The 17,217-nt window shown below is 31.3% G+C and overlaps 2 protein-coding genes across 2 annotated transcripts in view; both read right to left on the bottom strand.

The window, feature by feature from the left end:
- LOC112093572 (UDP-glucuronic acid decarboxylase 2-like) overlaps nt 1-304 on the bottom strand; it is a 4,659-nt gene extending 4,355 nt beyond the window's left edge. The window contains exon 1 of the mRNA XM_024172268.1: nt 29-304. Coding sequence (XP_024028036.1) covers nt 29-94 — 66 coding nt within the window. The 5' untranslated portion in view covers nt 95-304. The remainder of the gene's footprint in view (nt 1-28) is intronic.
- An 11,356-nt stretch (nt 305-11,660) lies between these two features.
- On the bottom strand, nt 11,661-13,053 carry LOC21389634 (pectinesterase inhibitor 6). Its single transcript, XM_010108082.2, has one exon. The coding sequence runs from the start codon at nt 12,559-12,561 to the stop codon at nt 11,947-11,949; it is 615 nt and encodes a 204-aa protein (XP_010106384.2). The 5' UTR covers nt 12,562-13,053; the 3' UTR covers nt 11,661-11,946.
- Nucleotides 13,054-17,217: the final 4,164 nt, after the last annotated feature.

The following is a 17,217-nucleotide window of genomic DNA, read 5'->3' as shown; positions in this document are numbered from 1 at the left end:
CCCCGGCGAACCACGGCTTCAGCGGCTGCGGCGAGTAGGCGTCGGCCACCGGCTGGGCCTCGTCGTGGCCGCGGAAAATGAGCTCCGAAGTCATCCGGCGATATAGAGAGAGATTTATGAAGAGTAATTTTCTCGAGAATCTGAGATTGGATGCAGAGATTTTTCTGTTAGGCGGTATATAAGGGAAGAGAGGGAATTAGTAAGGAAAAAGAATTTAGAAAATTGAAATTTCGCCGGGAACTCGCTCTCCGGCGCGTGCGCGATTGGACTAGGCTGTGTGTTTTTCTTGTGTTTAGAGCTAGATTTGCATTTAAAGAGTGAGGGCATGAGTAGTATTTTTTCTCAAAAGAAAAATACAAACGTAAATTAAAAATAATTATAATATATAAACTAAATAGACTCTTAATTTTGGAGTTTATTACGATATGCCATCACCTTAGTCCCTTTTTGTTTCATTTTTTTTAACAGTTTTTTTCTTTATTTAAAAAGTTTTGATATGTTTGTTTTGAGGGTTCGTAATGATTTTAAATTATGATTTTTTATTTTGTATATTATTTTTTTCTCATAAAAAATTTAAATTTTAAATATTAAAATCATAAATTATGATTCTGAATTTATGAACCAAACGTCTCAAGTATTTTTATTCTTTTTACAACTTAAATCACAACTCAAATTTTATTGTTATAGTATTTTTTTTTATAAAAATTTTAATTTTAATTTTTTTACTACGGTAATTTTTTTTCTCACATATACAACTCAAACTAAGAACTTGAGTTGTGAAACAAACATACTTTATAGAAGATTATTGATATCGTTGGTTTGGTTAAAGGTTTAAAATGCGGTGGTTTAAAATTTTTTAATTAGAAAACCGTAGTGTGAACTTGTAGTGCCTAAAGATGACATTTGAATATTAGTTAAAGTGTGGTTTGGAGAAGGAAAATCTAAAATTGTATTTCAATGTGTAGTTAAATTTTTTTTTTAAGAGAAGAGATGTGAATTTAAGTTAAAAACACTATACATTTTAGTTTAAAAACAGAGGGTGTTGATTCTAGAATTTGAGTTATTTTTAAGTTTAACTTGTTGGCTTTTTTATATGAGACCCTCTTAACTTTTTGCAATTAATAGATTGATTTTTTTTCTTTTAATCGGTTTTTGAGTTTTCAGTTTTAACTTTCTACAGTTAAAAGTTCTCAGAAAATGTCACATCTAACTTTTTCTACTACAGTTAAAAGCTCTAAAAAAGTATAACATCTCAACTCGAATTAAACATTTGAATATGTGAAGCGAACGAGACCTTACTGTAACAAAACTTGAATCGGTGAAATGAGCAGGGCCTTCGTTCAACTTGTCATATCAGTAGTTTGAAATAAACCTTCCGATTTCTTAACAAGAGCGGCGCAAATTTTTGAATCTGCTTTAACTAATAAGGTCTTAGTGATTGTTTAGTTTTTGTAATTAAACTCATAAGTTTTATTTTGTTACAGTGTTTTCTTCTAAAAAAACATTTAAATCAAAAAAATTTCCGTCAATTTTTCTTTCACAAAATTTATGTCAATAAATCAAAATTATTAACTTAAATATATGAAATAAACAAGTCCTTAACTTTTGAATAATTAAAATGATTTATTCTATAAAAAAGAAAAAAAATCAAATGAACTAACTGGGGGCGGTGCAAGCATTATCAATTTATCATTGACCAGCCTTTAATTTTTTTTCCATTAGGCTATTTTGACCAGGTATTTGGTTATGTACTTCTTTGGTGTCAAAATCAAATCCTTCTGGTGTAGTCTTGACGTGACAAAAATTGTACAAGCGCGATAGTGCCCATAATTGTTTTTTCCTTAATATTATATGATTTAAAGTTGTTAGACAATTATTCTAAAGAAAAGGCCATTTCATTGAAAAAAAAAAAAAAAAAAAAAAAAAAAAAAAAAAAGTTTGCTAGCCAATTTGTTTAAGGATGTAAATTACGTCCCACCTGAAAAGTAATTATTAAACCATGAGTCACACAACAGGCACACAATGAGATGAATAGTTTGATCAGATCACAATTTTTTTGCTTATAATCTTTATTTAAATAGTTTAAATCAGTGGCACTTTTGTGGTGTCGTTGAAGTCATTACCAAAAGTAACGTAAGTGTAATGACACAATGATTCCAAGATTTTCATTACTCAATTGGGTTGTAGAATATGTGGATTTTGAGTTGTGTCTATTATTATGATTTTACCTGATGAAGATTCTATTACCATTTGTTGTCCTACATACCAACCTTAATTCTGGTTTTTGCTGATTCCGATTCACACGTCCTATTTGTTATTTATTATTTTTTTTATTCACGAAAAATTTTATTTTATTTTTCCCTTCTATTTATATATTATTACAATAGTCCATTTATAATCTAATGTCCATATATATAGGACACCCTCAGATGTCATACCAAACAAAGCGCAGTTAATTATAAAATCGGGCACGTCCTATGTTCCCCTGACATTGATGTATTTCTAATCTACAAACCTGTGGGACGGATTACCATACATTTTAGTTGTTATGTAAATTTAAGGGCTACGAGTCCTACATGTAACATGTAGAGATAAAAGACATTTTTGTAAAAGGTACAACAACAAAGAATTTATTTATTGTAGATCAAAGTTACATGTGTTTAAAAAGTATTGCTACACGGTAGAAATGAGGCGTTATATGCACGTTACTTTGTAGGACTATTACACCATGGTTGAAGAAATAAAAACATACAGCCTGAATATGCACCCGAGGAATGGACGAAGCTAATACTTTCACCAAGAGATACGTCTACATCGAAGGAAATGTATATAAAAGATATAAGCTATCGAGAGAATTCCATTCATCTCGGAAGAAGCTATAAATATCCAATTGTTTGAGTTTAAATCAAATGCTATTGAAATGATCTTTACAGAAATCAAGGAATTACAACCGTGTTTACATCTGGAGGATAATGATTATCTCAAATTGCACTATTTTCCATACTAAGAGAGTTTTAGGCTTTCTTTTATTCGTAAGAGAAATAGTGAAAAATCTCGTCCAGAAAGAATTTTTACATAGATCCTCGTTAAATTTCTATATCTATTTCAACTCTTGTCAATAAAAGATTTTTACTTGTGAATTAAATCCCAAAACTAAAAATAAAATAAAAAAGAGCATATACCACAAAAGCACGATGGAGCCTATAGTAAAGGGTGATGACGAGTCTAGTGATTCCATGTTTTTCTCATACCTCTTTTGAACTTGTTGATTAAGAAAATCTTTATTATGTCTCTTTTCCCCTCTTCTCGTCTCTATTTTTTATTTTTTATTTTTTTTTTGCATGATTAAATGAAACATTGAAATATTCCCTAACATTCATTATACTGTTTGAATTTTTTTATTCTGATTTTGGACTCATCCTGTAATTAATTTTCTTGTACATTCTAACCTTTCAAATTTAGAGAAGGGCCTTTATTTTCTTTGCCTTCTCTTTCTTAGTCTTCTACAATATCAAACAAAGAAATTAACCATCTCAGACTGTACGTCCTTGAAAAGTCTTAAATGAATCTTTCGTCAATCGTCGTATTGTGTTCAATCTCGCAACAATAGAACACAAAAAAATTTAAACAACGAAAGATGATCACGTAAGAGATTCATTTTGCAGGAGAGGGGACGGGCGTTATATGCAGATATCAACTATCATGGTCAAGAATTGTAAAATACTGAAACTGTGATGATAAGTCTAAAATGTATTTATTATTCTTGCATGAAAACTACTCTCGTAATTACTATTAATTTAGCGAAAATTTCCTAGACACAAAAGTGCCCGGTAAAATACGCTGCATTATCAATTGAGCATGAGTGATAACTGATAAGTATGATTTTCAAAGCATAATAATTTGTCAGGTCTCAAACATATCTCTGTTCATAAAGACACCGATTGTAATTATAGTAAGTACTATAACCTGTCAAAATAAATAAATTAAAAAAACTGTGATACCAACTTGATTCCCCATTATTCTAATGATGAGAAAACGAAATATTTTAACAGGTTCCACACGACATAAAATCATATCACATTTGATGACATAAAAGAGTTCGTTGGCAAACTTATAGACTTACAAATTTTCAACAAGAGATTATTGAAATTACAAAAAAAATACAGTCATGAGATATAACAATTAACCACCTTCTTTTGTTGACAAATTGAACTAAATTAGTCATATTGTTACTTACAAGGAACGCCAAATATATGACTAAATTTTCAAGAAAACAAGGTGCAAAACGGATCTAATTGTTCTCTCATGTGCTATTGAAGGTGACCCAAGACTTACAGATATATAATAACCCTATATAGCCCATCGATCGCCCTAATGCTACTTGAAGTTAATTTGCTGAAAACTTGGAGTGATTTGGAAGCTGAACCTTTTGTTTTTTTGTTTTTTTGTTTTTTTGGGGTTTCCTTTCTGGCCAACCTGAAAACTCATCATAAAAAAGTTGTTCTAGCTCCTTATAATTCATTACAGAGAAGATTCTTTCTTTTAATGCTGAAATCCCTTTCACGTAACCAAACAAATAGGCACTATCTGTGGTTGAATGTTAGTGTGTGGGGCCCCCTTTTTTTTTTTTTTTTTTTTTTTTTTTGCCTTTCTTTTCTCCTTTTGCCCCCACTTTGACGTACACTATACAACTAATACTATCGAAATACTAAAGATTCTTGCATTGGATTGTTAAAACGGATCTATAGGATTAGGAGACGTGAGAGCTGAGAAAAATGAGGGTGCACATGCATTTAATTAAACCCAAAGAAATTGCCACTCCTAAGCAACTAGCTCAAATTATAATGTTATATGTATCCGTCTTCTAAACTATATTCATGCATCTTTCTAATTGTTTTGTTTTATATTTCGTGCAAAGCCAGGGAAAGGTTGCATTTAGTTGTACATATCTATTGCATTTACGTTAGATGATGATGACTTTATACCATATCAAATTATAATAGATCGGGCACTACCTTATTGTCATATATATATATATATATGTATGTATGTACCACATTCCCAAATAATATTATTACTCATGTACTGATAAAAAAACGATAGGTAGTCATAATAACTGAGCTATTTTAGCTATTCTTAATTTTCCTTTTCTTCTGTATGATGATGTGAAAAATTGATCAAACCTGATTTAGAACCGAAGAAGTAGACTAGTCTAGCTACTCAGGCATAATTGGTTTGCTAACTTATAATTTAATTTGATTTATTCTCTGTTATTTTTCTGACCCTACAAATATAGACACGACACGATCGAATTGTGATTTAACACAAATTACTGCATGGTCCACTTGGATACATGATTTTGGACATCTTTAAATATCATCTCGGCCTTACAAAATCATATGGCTTGGATTAAAGATGTACATTATTTGAGGGTCCCCGCTTTATGTGCGTCTTATTACATGGGACCAGTATAGGGCCGGGCGTATATAACGTAATCTACACTTGCTAGCTAAGTTTTTACTTGGACTTAATTAATAAGTGAAATATACTTTCTCTGGAAAAATGAGAAAAGAAAAATTTGTTCTATGACTGGTATGGTGTCTAGGTAGAGCATGATATTTAATGGAACGTTAGTGATGTGTGGCACCGTATTCATATAAACGAACGATCATTAAGTTCTTTCTATAGTTTTTCCTCGACTAAAACCTTCCTTTTATTTAAAGGAGAAATGCAATAAATATTTAAGGCCCGTTCATTTTGCCTATTTGAGTTTAGAATTCGAGTTTTATTACAGTAAAAAGTTCTTACATAAAGTTAAATATCAATTCGAATTAAAAACTCGAATCAACGAATTAAACGGACTCTTAGTGTTGAGCCCTCCCAAAAAAATGAAGAATGAACGAGAGAAAAAGAGCAATGTGTTCCTGATTGAAGGTTTAATACACTGTAGGGCTATATGATCAACAAACTTTATCTACATATGATCGTCATGGGGTTCATACCATTTGGAGAGGAGGAGGATTGTCATATTGAAGTTGAGGATGAGGTTCGATCGTCCTCGGTCACAAGGTGTTTTTTAGGACGTTAATCTATCCTTTAGAGTTTTTTATTTGCAGGGGCGATCACAAGTCCTCTGGTGGTAAGTGTGTCAGTGAACGCTAGCTGGTTGCGATAGCAGTGTGGTATTGAGTGGCCTCGATGTTTTTAGTGGTTTAATGTTATGGCTTGTGTGTGTATTTGTTTTTGTTTTTGTTTTTTCATTTTTGTAATTACAATAGTGGTCGTGATTTTTATTTGGTAAATTATTTGTTTCTTTGTAGCTATCTTTTTTCCATCAATGTAGAAAATTTGTTAAAAAGCTATGGGCTCGTTTAGTAATGTTTTCAAAATTGTTTTGTTTTAAGTGTAAAAGTGAAAATGAGATTATTTTAAAAATCATTCTGAAGCCGATTTTAAAATTATATTTGGTTGGTCTTTTATAAAATTGTTTTGAGTATAATAAAAATGTAAAATTGTGTTTGGTTATATTTATAAAATTTTATTTTGAGTACATGTAATTAAAAATCTTAAATTAATATATTAAATAATTAATAATCACTTAATAATGGATATTATCATTAATGAGTACATTAGTAATTAAACTATTATATATAATAAATTATTATGCTAAATAATTAAAAGATAGTAATTAGTAGTCAATTATAAGTAATTACTATATTGGTAACGTACTCGTACTTAGTAGTTTATACGTAATTAATTAGTATATTAATAATAAATAATTAGTATATAAATAATTTATCAATATTCCATTTACTAATTAAATAATTAACTTTTAGTCACATAATTAAATAATTAGTTAATTAATTACCAATTTTTATTTAATACTCTATTATTTGATATATTAAATGATCAATTTTTAGTAATTATTATTTTAATAATAATTAATTATTTATTATCAATTATTAATTACTATTGATTAGTATATTACTCAATTAATAATTAATTTAATATTAATTATTAATTAAGTAATTACTGTTTTTTTATTGATCAATTATGTAATAATTAATAGATTATAATTGATATATTAATAATTAGTTATTTATTTAATAACCTTCTATTAATTATTCTATTATAAATATACTATATAATTAATTAATAATTATTATTTAAAATAATATTATTGATAAATACTAAAAAATAAAAATAAAAAAGATAAAATAATTTTAAATCATTCTCATTATTTTTTATTTTTATTTTTAAAATATTTAATAAACACAAATCCAAGACATTGGGCCCACAGATAGCAACAGACAAAACTTGATTTGCACGTCGTCGTTGGAGGAGCATTGATTCTTAAGCAAGGTTGACCTTCTCCGTACACGTGCCGATTAACGATTTCGCACGTTTTGTGTTGCATTAGGCACCGAACTTCATAAATTTTTTGGGCTTCCATACAAAAGTTAGGCACGACCTTGTCAATACCAAGGTGCAGATTCTTTCCACCAAATTTCTTTTTTAAGACTTTTTTTTTTATTTTTTATTTTTAAATAAAAGAAAAACAACTCGTTTAGGCGCCGACTTATTAATTATTCATTGATTATTTTGTTTAGGCCTAATCGCTTACTTTCAAATTTATGAGCCGTCTAATCCATTTTGTAGTTAAGTATGATGTACTGTTGAGAGTAGTTCTAATTATGTTAGTTATTTTAGTGATGTTTGATATATGAGTTTTATTACGGTGTAAATCTATAATTTTAGTCTTGTTAAAGTATTTTTTTTTAATAAAAATTTAAATTTTAAAAGTCATAAACAAGAACCTGATTTGAACGTAAGTTTGAACCTATATATCAAATGGGGCCAAATTCATTTTTTTTTTAAAAGTAAAATGACTAATGATTTAGTTTTATTTTGACTTTTCTCCGTTCCAACTATTAGTTTAATGGTTATCTATTTTAGAGAATACTTTTTACATTAGCTAAATATACTTAGTATGGAGAGACTAGTTATTTAATTTTTTGTACTATTTTATTCTTTCAACGGTAATAAATGTAAAAGTATTTTTTTAAAATTCAATCAAGTTTTTTATATTTTAAATTCAATAAAAATTAAAATAATTTATATTTAGTTAAAATAGAGAGTATGGTTGAAGTGAATCACTTAAAAATTGCTAGTTAAAATAATTTTTTAGTCATTTTAGCTAAAATTTAAATAAAATTTAAAGAGTTCTTTGAAGATGTTACAGTAAAAGTCTGTTACAACTGCGAAACTACATGACCGCTCTATGTTACCACCGTATGCGTTAAGAGCTTTCTTTTTTTAAGTTGATAAATAATTATTGTTTGTAAGAGTTTGGATGTGGTAGTGATTTAAAACAACCAAACTAAATTGATTATTGCCTTCTACCATATGAATATCAATACATATATGTGAAATGTATTCAATTTGATAAATCTAATCTTTTTTAATCTATATAATATTGTTTATGCATTCGTGTAACATTCATTTTGTCTAAATATAACACCCAATAAAATATAATCTACGATCATGTTACATATAACTTGCTTCATTGTTATCATTGTTACACTAAAAAATTATAAGTTCATATGGAAAATGTTATATCAGACTTAAAATCATGCCTACACACATATCCTATACAACACAAAATAATAGTAGTGATGATGATGATGATATGCAATTTCTATAACACGTACATAGTAAATAAAGTTTTTAAATTATTTGTTTTAGTTTTATTTATTTATTTATTATTCTCATTTATTTGGTCACTCAAATAATTTTAGGATTAACCGATTTTGATAATTAATTAAAATTAACACAATTTTCGTGGAAATAATACTTTATTCATCACTTTATTACTTCTAATTAGCGATATTGTGCACTTACAATTTTTACATACTTTTAAAATGCTTGCCGCCCTAAATACCCTATCTAACTAATTCTTAGTCTTAAAATTCTCCAAAAAATATTGCATTACTTTAAGATATTGGTTTCTCAATGGAGAATTTTAAAAAATATATGACAGATAAGACTTATAAGTTTTGAACCATTAAATATGTATCAGATTATAAAAATAATCTACATATTTGTACAACTTTAATCGAATCTAATGTTTAGAAACACACATAAAAATATACACTATCGGTGAATCCCTACCTAGAAAGCTCCCTTTATAATTATCTTAACTAATTTCGAGGTCACAGCATCTTTATAATGCTCTAACGCTATATAGTAAAGTAACCGTCTTCATATAAGTGTCTTCCAAATATCCAAACGGAAGGAGTAAATTAAAGTTAAGTTGGATCTCTTTTACAAACGCCACATCTAAAATTTGCTTTGTTGCTATACCACGGCTTGCATGAAAAGAAGCAACATACACGGACTTTTTCCTTTCATTTGCTTCTTTTGGGGTCCCTTTTTGCTTTTCCGTCTCTATAGTCTATTCTAAGCCAAATCTCAAATGCTCTTGCCTCCAACAATTTATGCACCCACAAGCTCACATTTTACAGTCAAAACTTTAGAAGTTACTGACATGAAGAAAGTGGTTATTGCAAAAAGAATCCGCGTAAATGGTCAGGAAATATTTTTCTTTGAAACCAAAAAAATCTTTTAATCACCAACACGCTAGTTGTGATTGTCTGCATACATCACCCCCAGTTTTCACTTTCCACAGTCGGATATTTCTTTTTCTTTTTCTTTTTTTTTTCTTTTTTTTTTTTCTTTCAGAGCAGCAATTTTTTCAGGTTGTGGCTTCGATTTAAAAGACACTACACGTTTGGTTAATAGGTTTGAAAAGAGAATCTTTAAACATAAATTGAAATTTTATATAAAATACTATAATAAAAAAGTTTGAATTGGAGTATGAAGTAAAGAAATGCCTGCTTAATTCACACCGTCTGTTTGGTACTCCAAATGAAGGGTCAAATAGAAAAGTGGAGAATGGTCAAATGAATAAAGAATCTACACGTATAAATGGAACCTATGATGATTTTACTAGAGAAAAGGAATGAAAATGACCAATCATGTACGTGCGTGTCATCTTATGGCTACAAGTGATTTTCTATCTGAATGGCTTTTGGGGGCTCTTGCAACCAAAATGGTATATTACTTCCTTTTCCATTTCGTCCACCGACAATGACTTCCATGGAAAAAAAAAAAAAAAAAAAAAGCTTATTAATAAATATAGATCCAGAACCACCCAAAACTTTATCCTTCGTAATTTGCTGCACCAATTCTAGCAATGACTAAAACCAAATGATAAGAATCAGACACTTGGCTTGCAAATCTATCGGCCAATTTACCCAAAATTAACGTTTGTCTGACTATGAAATTGTCCACCGATAGTGAAAGACGGCAGGACGTGAAAAATGATGTCCAATGTTTCTTTCTAATTTTTTTTCCTGTTTGTTAGTTTCACTTATAACACATGCGAGCACTAAAGTATCTTGACCTATGACCCACATGATTGTTAACCAAAAGGTGCCAAGAAATTCTGAACCTTGCCAAATAATGTTCACATGATCTAAATTAATTTAGGGAGAAAGGGAAAAATAAACTGAGACTTGAGATGAATTAAAATTAATAGGTCAATAGTTTACATAAGTTAATAAATAGGCTAAATTACTGTTTTCGTCCATAACTAGTCTGGTTATGAACCATAACTTGATAAGTTATTGTCCATCAAGTTTAGTTATTTATGAACTATAACTTTACAAGTTTATCCATAACTTATTTAGTTATGAACCATAACTTGATAAGTTATGACTTATTAATTTTTATAACTAAAAATTGATCTATATATTTTTTTAAATTTTTCATATCGACCTATTTTTTACTATTTCTCATTAATTTATACGAGCCGGTAGTACAATTTTTCAGTATCCTTTTTTTTTTTTGAATAAAAAACTTTTTGGGCCTCATTAAAAGAAAGGTCGAAACTTGGCGCTTTTCGGCTGCGTTACATTTCTAAGTTGGAGCCCAACTAAGAAGCCTGACTGTGTCACATATAGTTGGGTTTTAGTCATTTATGGGAACCTTCTTTAACGAGCTCATCTCTTTATCTTGTGATTCTATCTATAGTAATGATAGGTAGAACTTCGCCCTACAAAGTACCGACCTAACAATTATGGACACGAACATGTCTGTACTTCTCACCTCTACTAGGGGCTTTGGTAGATAGTTAAGCATCAGCCTCTCCAAAAGCAAAGGTAAAAAAAGGGCAGAAAAGAAAACAAAAAGGCCCACTTTTTTTTTTTTTTTTTTTTTTTTTTTTTTTTTTTTTTTTGGTTGAGAATGGGCAACTGGTTGTAGCTATCCTGTGTGACTCAATGAGTCCATATGATGAGGAATATTGCTCATATCGAGCCAATAAGTTACGTCGAGTGTAACCTCAACCCCACTAAAAAGTGTGTCAACTCAACTCCACCAAAAGCTAAAAACATTATGCTGAAAATATGAAAATAGTCTCAAACGCTTTCACATGACTCGAATTTGTAATTCAATTTACCAATCACTTGAGATTAAGCCTGATGTCACTAGACCACCACCTTGGTGGTTAATTAACACTAATAGTAATAGTGATGAAATGAGCATGTAAAACTGTAATTCTCATACTTAATAGGTAATTATGTTATTAATCCAAAATCAGTAGGGAGTAATAAAAATGCACGTCATTTCTTTTTGTATAGTGCCACCACAATTCAGAATTGCAGTAAACTACATGAAGATACTATTATTGTCTGTATTATATGACATCATATTTCAAGTACACAAAGATAAGCATACATAATAAACGAGTAATTCTCAAACGACATGAACATGTAATGATTTCCTAGTCTTAATTTATTTATCCATACATATAATTATTGTTTAGTCCCTGTTTCTTTCTTCGCCAAAAGTAACCCTATGATCTCAAACCAATATTATCTTCTCTTATGGCATATCAATGGCTCTCAAACCAGTGGAGGCAAGCTTGTTGGCAAGAGCAAGCGAATTGCTCGTAACACAACTCGCTCTCGAAACCCGGCTCCGAATCCGCCTCACTTCCCTTCCCTTTTGGCCCTCAAAACCGTCCAAGCAAGTGTCGGCGTCCGTCAGCGCGGCGCTCAACCACGTGTTGAGGTCTCCCATTTGCGTCCCGAACGTTCTCCTATTCAAGTTCCTCAGAATCCCGAGCGACTTGTGGAGCTCGTCTATGGCGTTTCCGAAGCACTCTATGCAGTCAGAGAGCGCGGCACTGTTTCTTGCTCCCCTAGCGCGGTTCTCTTGTCGTTTGAGCTTGATCAAGTACTGAACGGCGCTCTTCGCTTCGGTTATCGTCACCGAGACGCCCGCTCTGGCCCAACGGCTCGGGCTCGTCTTGGCCGCGTCCGAGAACGGAGAAAGCGAGCGAATGCAGAGGCTGCGGTATCGCGTTACTGCGCAGGCTTGTCGGACGTATTTGTCGTCGTTTGCGGCGGACAATTGGCTTGAGGCCATTGTCATAAAGAATATTGCGACAAGGATTAATGATAGAGTGGAGTTGTATTGGGTGCCATGATTTTCCATTCTCTCGTGATAGGTAGAGATAGTGAAAATTTGAAATAGGGAGAAATAGAAGAAGGATAATGGAATGGGAAATTTGGGGTTGCTAGGAGAGAAGGCGTTTGTGGTGGAAGGAATGGTCTTTAGAGTGTGAAGTAGAAGAGTTTGGGAGATTGAGAGCCATTTTTCTTTTTTCTTTTTTTTTCTTTTGTTTTTTGGAGGGACTTGTAGTATTAATTAGCAATTGTAGAACTAAAAGGGAATTGAAGGGGTCTATAATAAATTGGCTTTTGGGTGACTTGGAAAAGGTACTGGGGGAGCTTTTTGTTGGTTCTGATAATTTAGGCAAGAGAACGGTGAGTTCAATAAAGAAGGGAGAGAGTGATTGTGGAAGTAGTTTGGGATGGTGAAATACATGTGAAAGAAAGGACACGTAAAGTTGAGTTTCTCGACTCGTCATAGATTGAGGATAAGGAGATCTATCCATTACAGAAGTAATTATTATAAGCGACGCCACATCAAAATTGCCACATCATAGAATGAAAAGTAAACTTGCCCCATGAGCCATGATTGAGGATCGCTCAAACGTGAGCCAAATGTGTTTTGTCCAAATTATCTCCACCGGTCAAAGGTAATCTACTAGATTATCACGAGTATCTACTATATGTTATCAGAATCAATGGTGACACTGGTCGCCAGAAAGTAATCTCGTAAATTATCAACAATAATGTACCAGATTATTTCAACTTTTTAATTATCATCTAGCATCAGAGAGTAATATATTATATCATCATTCATTCGTAATCTATCAAATTATTTTGACTTTTTAACAAATGTAATTGGTATTTTTTCTGGTGTTGGTCGTTGGAGAGTACTATGGTAGATCATTACTGATAATCTACCAGATTATTTCAGTTTTTCAATCCGGCACCAGTTACTAAAGAGTATTATACTAGACTATTATTTGTACTCTACCAAATTATTTCGACGTTGTCAATAAATATCACCAAAATCCACCGACGTCAATTTTCGAGGAGTAATATGGTAGATTACTGATATTTGAGAGTAATCTTCTACATTATTACCTATGATCTATAAGATTACTTTGAGAAAATTTTTAAAAATACTCCTTCAAATTCAAATGCAGCGCATTTCATTTTTATCTCTTAACATTAGCCCATAAATATCACCAATATCCACCAACATCAATTTTTTAGGAGTAATATGGTAGATTACTGATATTTGAGAGTAATCTTCTACATTATTACCTATGATCTATAAGATTACTTTGAGAAAATTTTTAAAAATACTCCTTCAAATGCAGTGCATTTCATTTTTATCTCTTAACATTAGCCCATAAATATCACCAATATCCACCAACATCAATCTTTTAGGAGTAATATGGTAGATTACTGATATTTGAGAGTAATCTTCTACATTATTACCTATGATCTATAAGATTACTTAGAGAAAATTTTTAAAAATTTCCCTTAAAATGAAGCTTTTTTTTTTACCCCTTAACATTAGCCCATATATTTCTACTTTATAGACTAGACCTAATCAATAGGTAGAGTTTTTCAAAAATCAGGTGGTGTTTAAGAAGATAGAATACGGAGCTTTCTCATTATTTTGACGTTTTCAACCACTATTATCGGACTTGGCTTGTACCTGTTGCAAGAGTGGAATCTGGTAAGTTAATGTCAATAATCTACTAGATTATTTCAAAATTTCCAACAAATATCACCGTCTTCCCAACATCAGTTGCTTGACTAATCTGGTAGAATAAAACCAATGAAAAATTCAAAAAATAATAGAGAAAAAAAAATTAAAAACAAAATTACAAATGGTAGGATTTTTAATTCTATGAGGCACAAATCTTCCTATGTGGCATTTGTGATTGGTGTGGGATTTGTGCATTTTTATTGTCATACTTATATCAAATCTATTTAATTATATGTTGATATTTTTATACATCGTTTCCATATTTTGTTGATAGATTTCCTATTGATTTGTTTCCATAAATAGTCCGACTTGATTGGATACTTACAGATTTTGTTGGCTATCAACACAATTTGACTTCTGGGCTATATTCAAATTACTTACAAGATAAAGTTACCGTTTTTATGAGATAATATTTTTGATTTGCTTATCACAAATTTAGCTCATCTCTTTTTGGCAAACTTTTGTGATTTCAGTTTTTGTGGTTTTGATCCTTGCGCATAATTGAGTCTAGGTTCATTAAGGATCAATTCATTCTTTGATTGCGTTTATTTGGACATTTCATTCAGGATTTTTCTGATCAATTTCGGATTATGATTGAATTCATTTTTGTTAACAAATCACGAGTTGTCTGTCTAGTTTATTTTGACAGTTGCAAGTTCGGATATTTTGTTCACATAGTGACAGCTGGATTTAATGAAGCAAATCAATTAAGAAGACACAATCAAATCTCAGCCTTGATCAAGTGGGGAGACTCTAGACCTCTCTCATATCTGGGTTCATTATTTAAGGAGGTCTCATTCAGACCTTTGTGTGTAGAGAGCACGAACTAAAATTGAGAGATCATTTTGTAATTGAGTGTTCACATTTTGTGCTTAAGAGTGAGAGAAAATTAGAGCATTCCTTAGGCTTTATTTGTAACTCTCAAACCCTGTAGTTTGCGGACTTTGCGAGGATTCAGAGGAGGTCCGAGGAAAAGCTGAAGGCAGATTGTGCTGCTGGGAATAAGTCAGAAAGACTGAAGGCGGGCATCATGCTTGGAGTAGGTCAGGAGGACCAAAGGTGAGCATAAGACTCGGAGTAAGGCCAGGAGTCTGAAGGCGAGTCAAGGGAGTCACCGTGAGTTAGGAGTTAGTGTAGATTCAGAAGGTTTCTTGTAATTCTAAGCTTTGTAACTGTTTTTGGTAATATACCAAATCGAAGCTTTTTTCGATCTCAATAATCATGGCAAGGTGTAGCCCACCAACCCAATTTTTCGGGCCAAAATTCACTTATTTTCATCAGTTTTGGAGAAAAAAAATCGGAGAACTGTGACTGAAAACTGTTGGAAATGTGTCCATAAAGTAGGATGTAATTTGTTATTTGTGAAATGACAAATGTCAGACATTATTATTTTGCTGATTTTATAAAATAAAATAAAGTTATGTTTTGATACATATTCAAGAGTGTTAGTGATATTGCTTAGTCCATAGACTGTTATCAACGAAAGAAGAGTCAGGGAAACCCTGCCGGACAAACTTTTCTGATATAGTTTAAAATAGATATTCGCAGTCTTAGGATCGATTGGGCAATCGAATCCGATTATGACTGTTAGATCGAACCATATGATGCTGGTCTCGGGGCATGGGAGTTGGACTCTGTGGTTGATCTAGACATGTTCACAACATGTTGAATAGACCATGTGACTGATTAGGTTAGAGTAAAAACCGTTTACAGAACTCTAAACCTAATTGTCACAACTTAAGTATATTTGTATAATTATCTCAATCCTGAAGTGAATACATAACTCGACTTAATTTCTCATGATTTTTGATTCACCAGTGAGATTAGTTCACAGTTTTTGAACAACATCTCGGCTATTGGGATCATGACAAAATTGAGTTGGAGTTATGTGATTCACAGATATGGAATTCGTAAGAAATAATATCACCTCATGCTTTATTGATGGGTGTGTGAATAAATAAACCAGGCTTGGTATTCAATGATGATATTCATTGATTAAGATATCGTGACATGTGCGAGACATCTTACGAACATATGGCTTTCTTATTCACAGTCAAATAAAGGAGTTGAGAAAATAATGATTGGAATGGTAAAACGGTAATATTCTATACCATTCTGATCACTCATATTTACGAAGGATAATAATGCATTTATTCTGTGGACCATGTGATAAATTGTATTAACACCATCAGAAAATAGCGCATATGAATCGAGAGATTATTCGGCATCGAACTTTTAGTGGAGTCGTGCGATGTCAGAATCAAATATGTCGATAACTTATCGGGATAAGTTAGTCGAGTATTGTAATTCCATAGCTTTGTTCATGTGGGTCCATTCGGTCTTAAGGCTAGCTCTAATAAGTGGGAAAATAGAAACTGATATTTTGTTATATAATTATGTTTAAAAATTCATTGTGTTATTTTTCATTTATTTGATAATTGAAAAATAAAAGGAATGAATTTGAATTTTGAAATTAATAGTGATTAATTTAAAATTCAAAATAAAATTTAAACATGATTTTATTTGGCAACTAAAGGAAAGAGAAAGTTGATTTTATTTGGAAAATTCAGAAATCCCTTGCTATATGGAGAATTCGAATTTTGCTCCAAAAGTGAGAAGGAAAATTCGAAAATCCCTAGCCATATGGGGAATTTCAGATTTTGATCCTAGAGAGAAGGGGAAATTCGAAAATCCCATCTAGGGTTTGAGTTTTTGAATTTCCTCCTATAAAAGGATATTATTGAAAACCCTAACTATGAGTTTTTAAGAAAAGAAAATATCTCACACTTTTCTCTCCTTAGGGTGGCCGGAATTTTGAGACAAAATAGAAGGAAAAATTGTTTCCTTAAGTTTTTTGAAAAGAGCCCACTCTCTCATCCCAAAACACTTAGAGTCATAGTCTTGAATCAACGAGTGGTTTTTTAGTGTGATCGTATCGATAGATCAACGATCTTGTTT

Source organism: Morus notabilis, unplaced genomic scaffold (assembly GCF_000414095.1).
Source record: "Morus notabilis unplaced genomic scaffold, ASM41409v2 Scaffold255, whole genome shotgun sequence".
NCBI lineage: Eukaryota > Viridiplantae > Streptophyta > Magnoliopsida > Rosales > Moraceae > Morus > Morus notabilis.
This window is presented reverse-complemented; position numbering and strand designations above follow the sequence as displayed.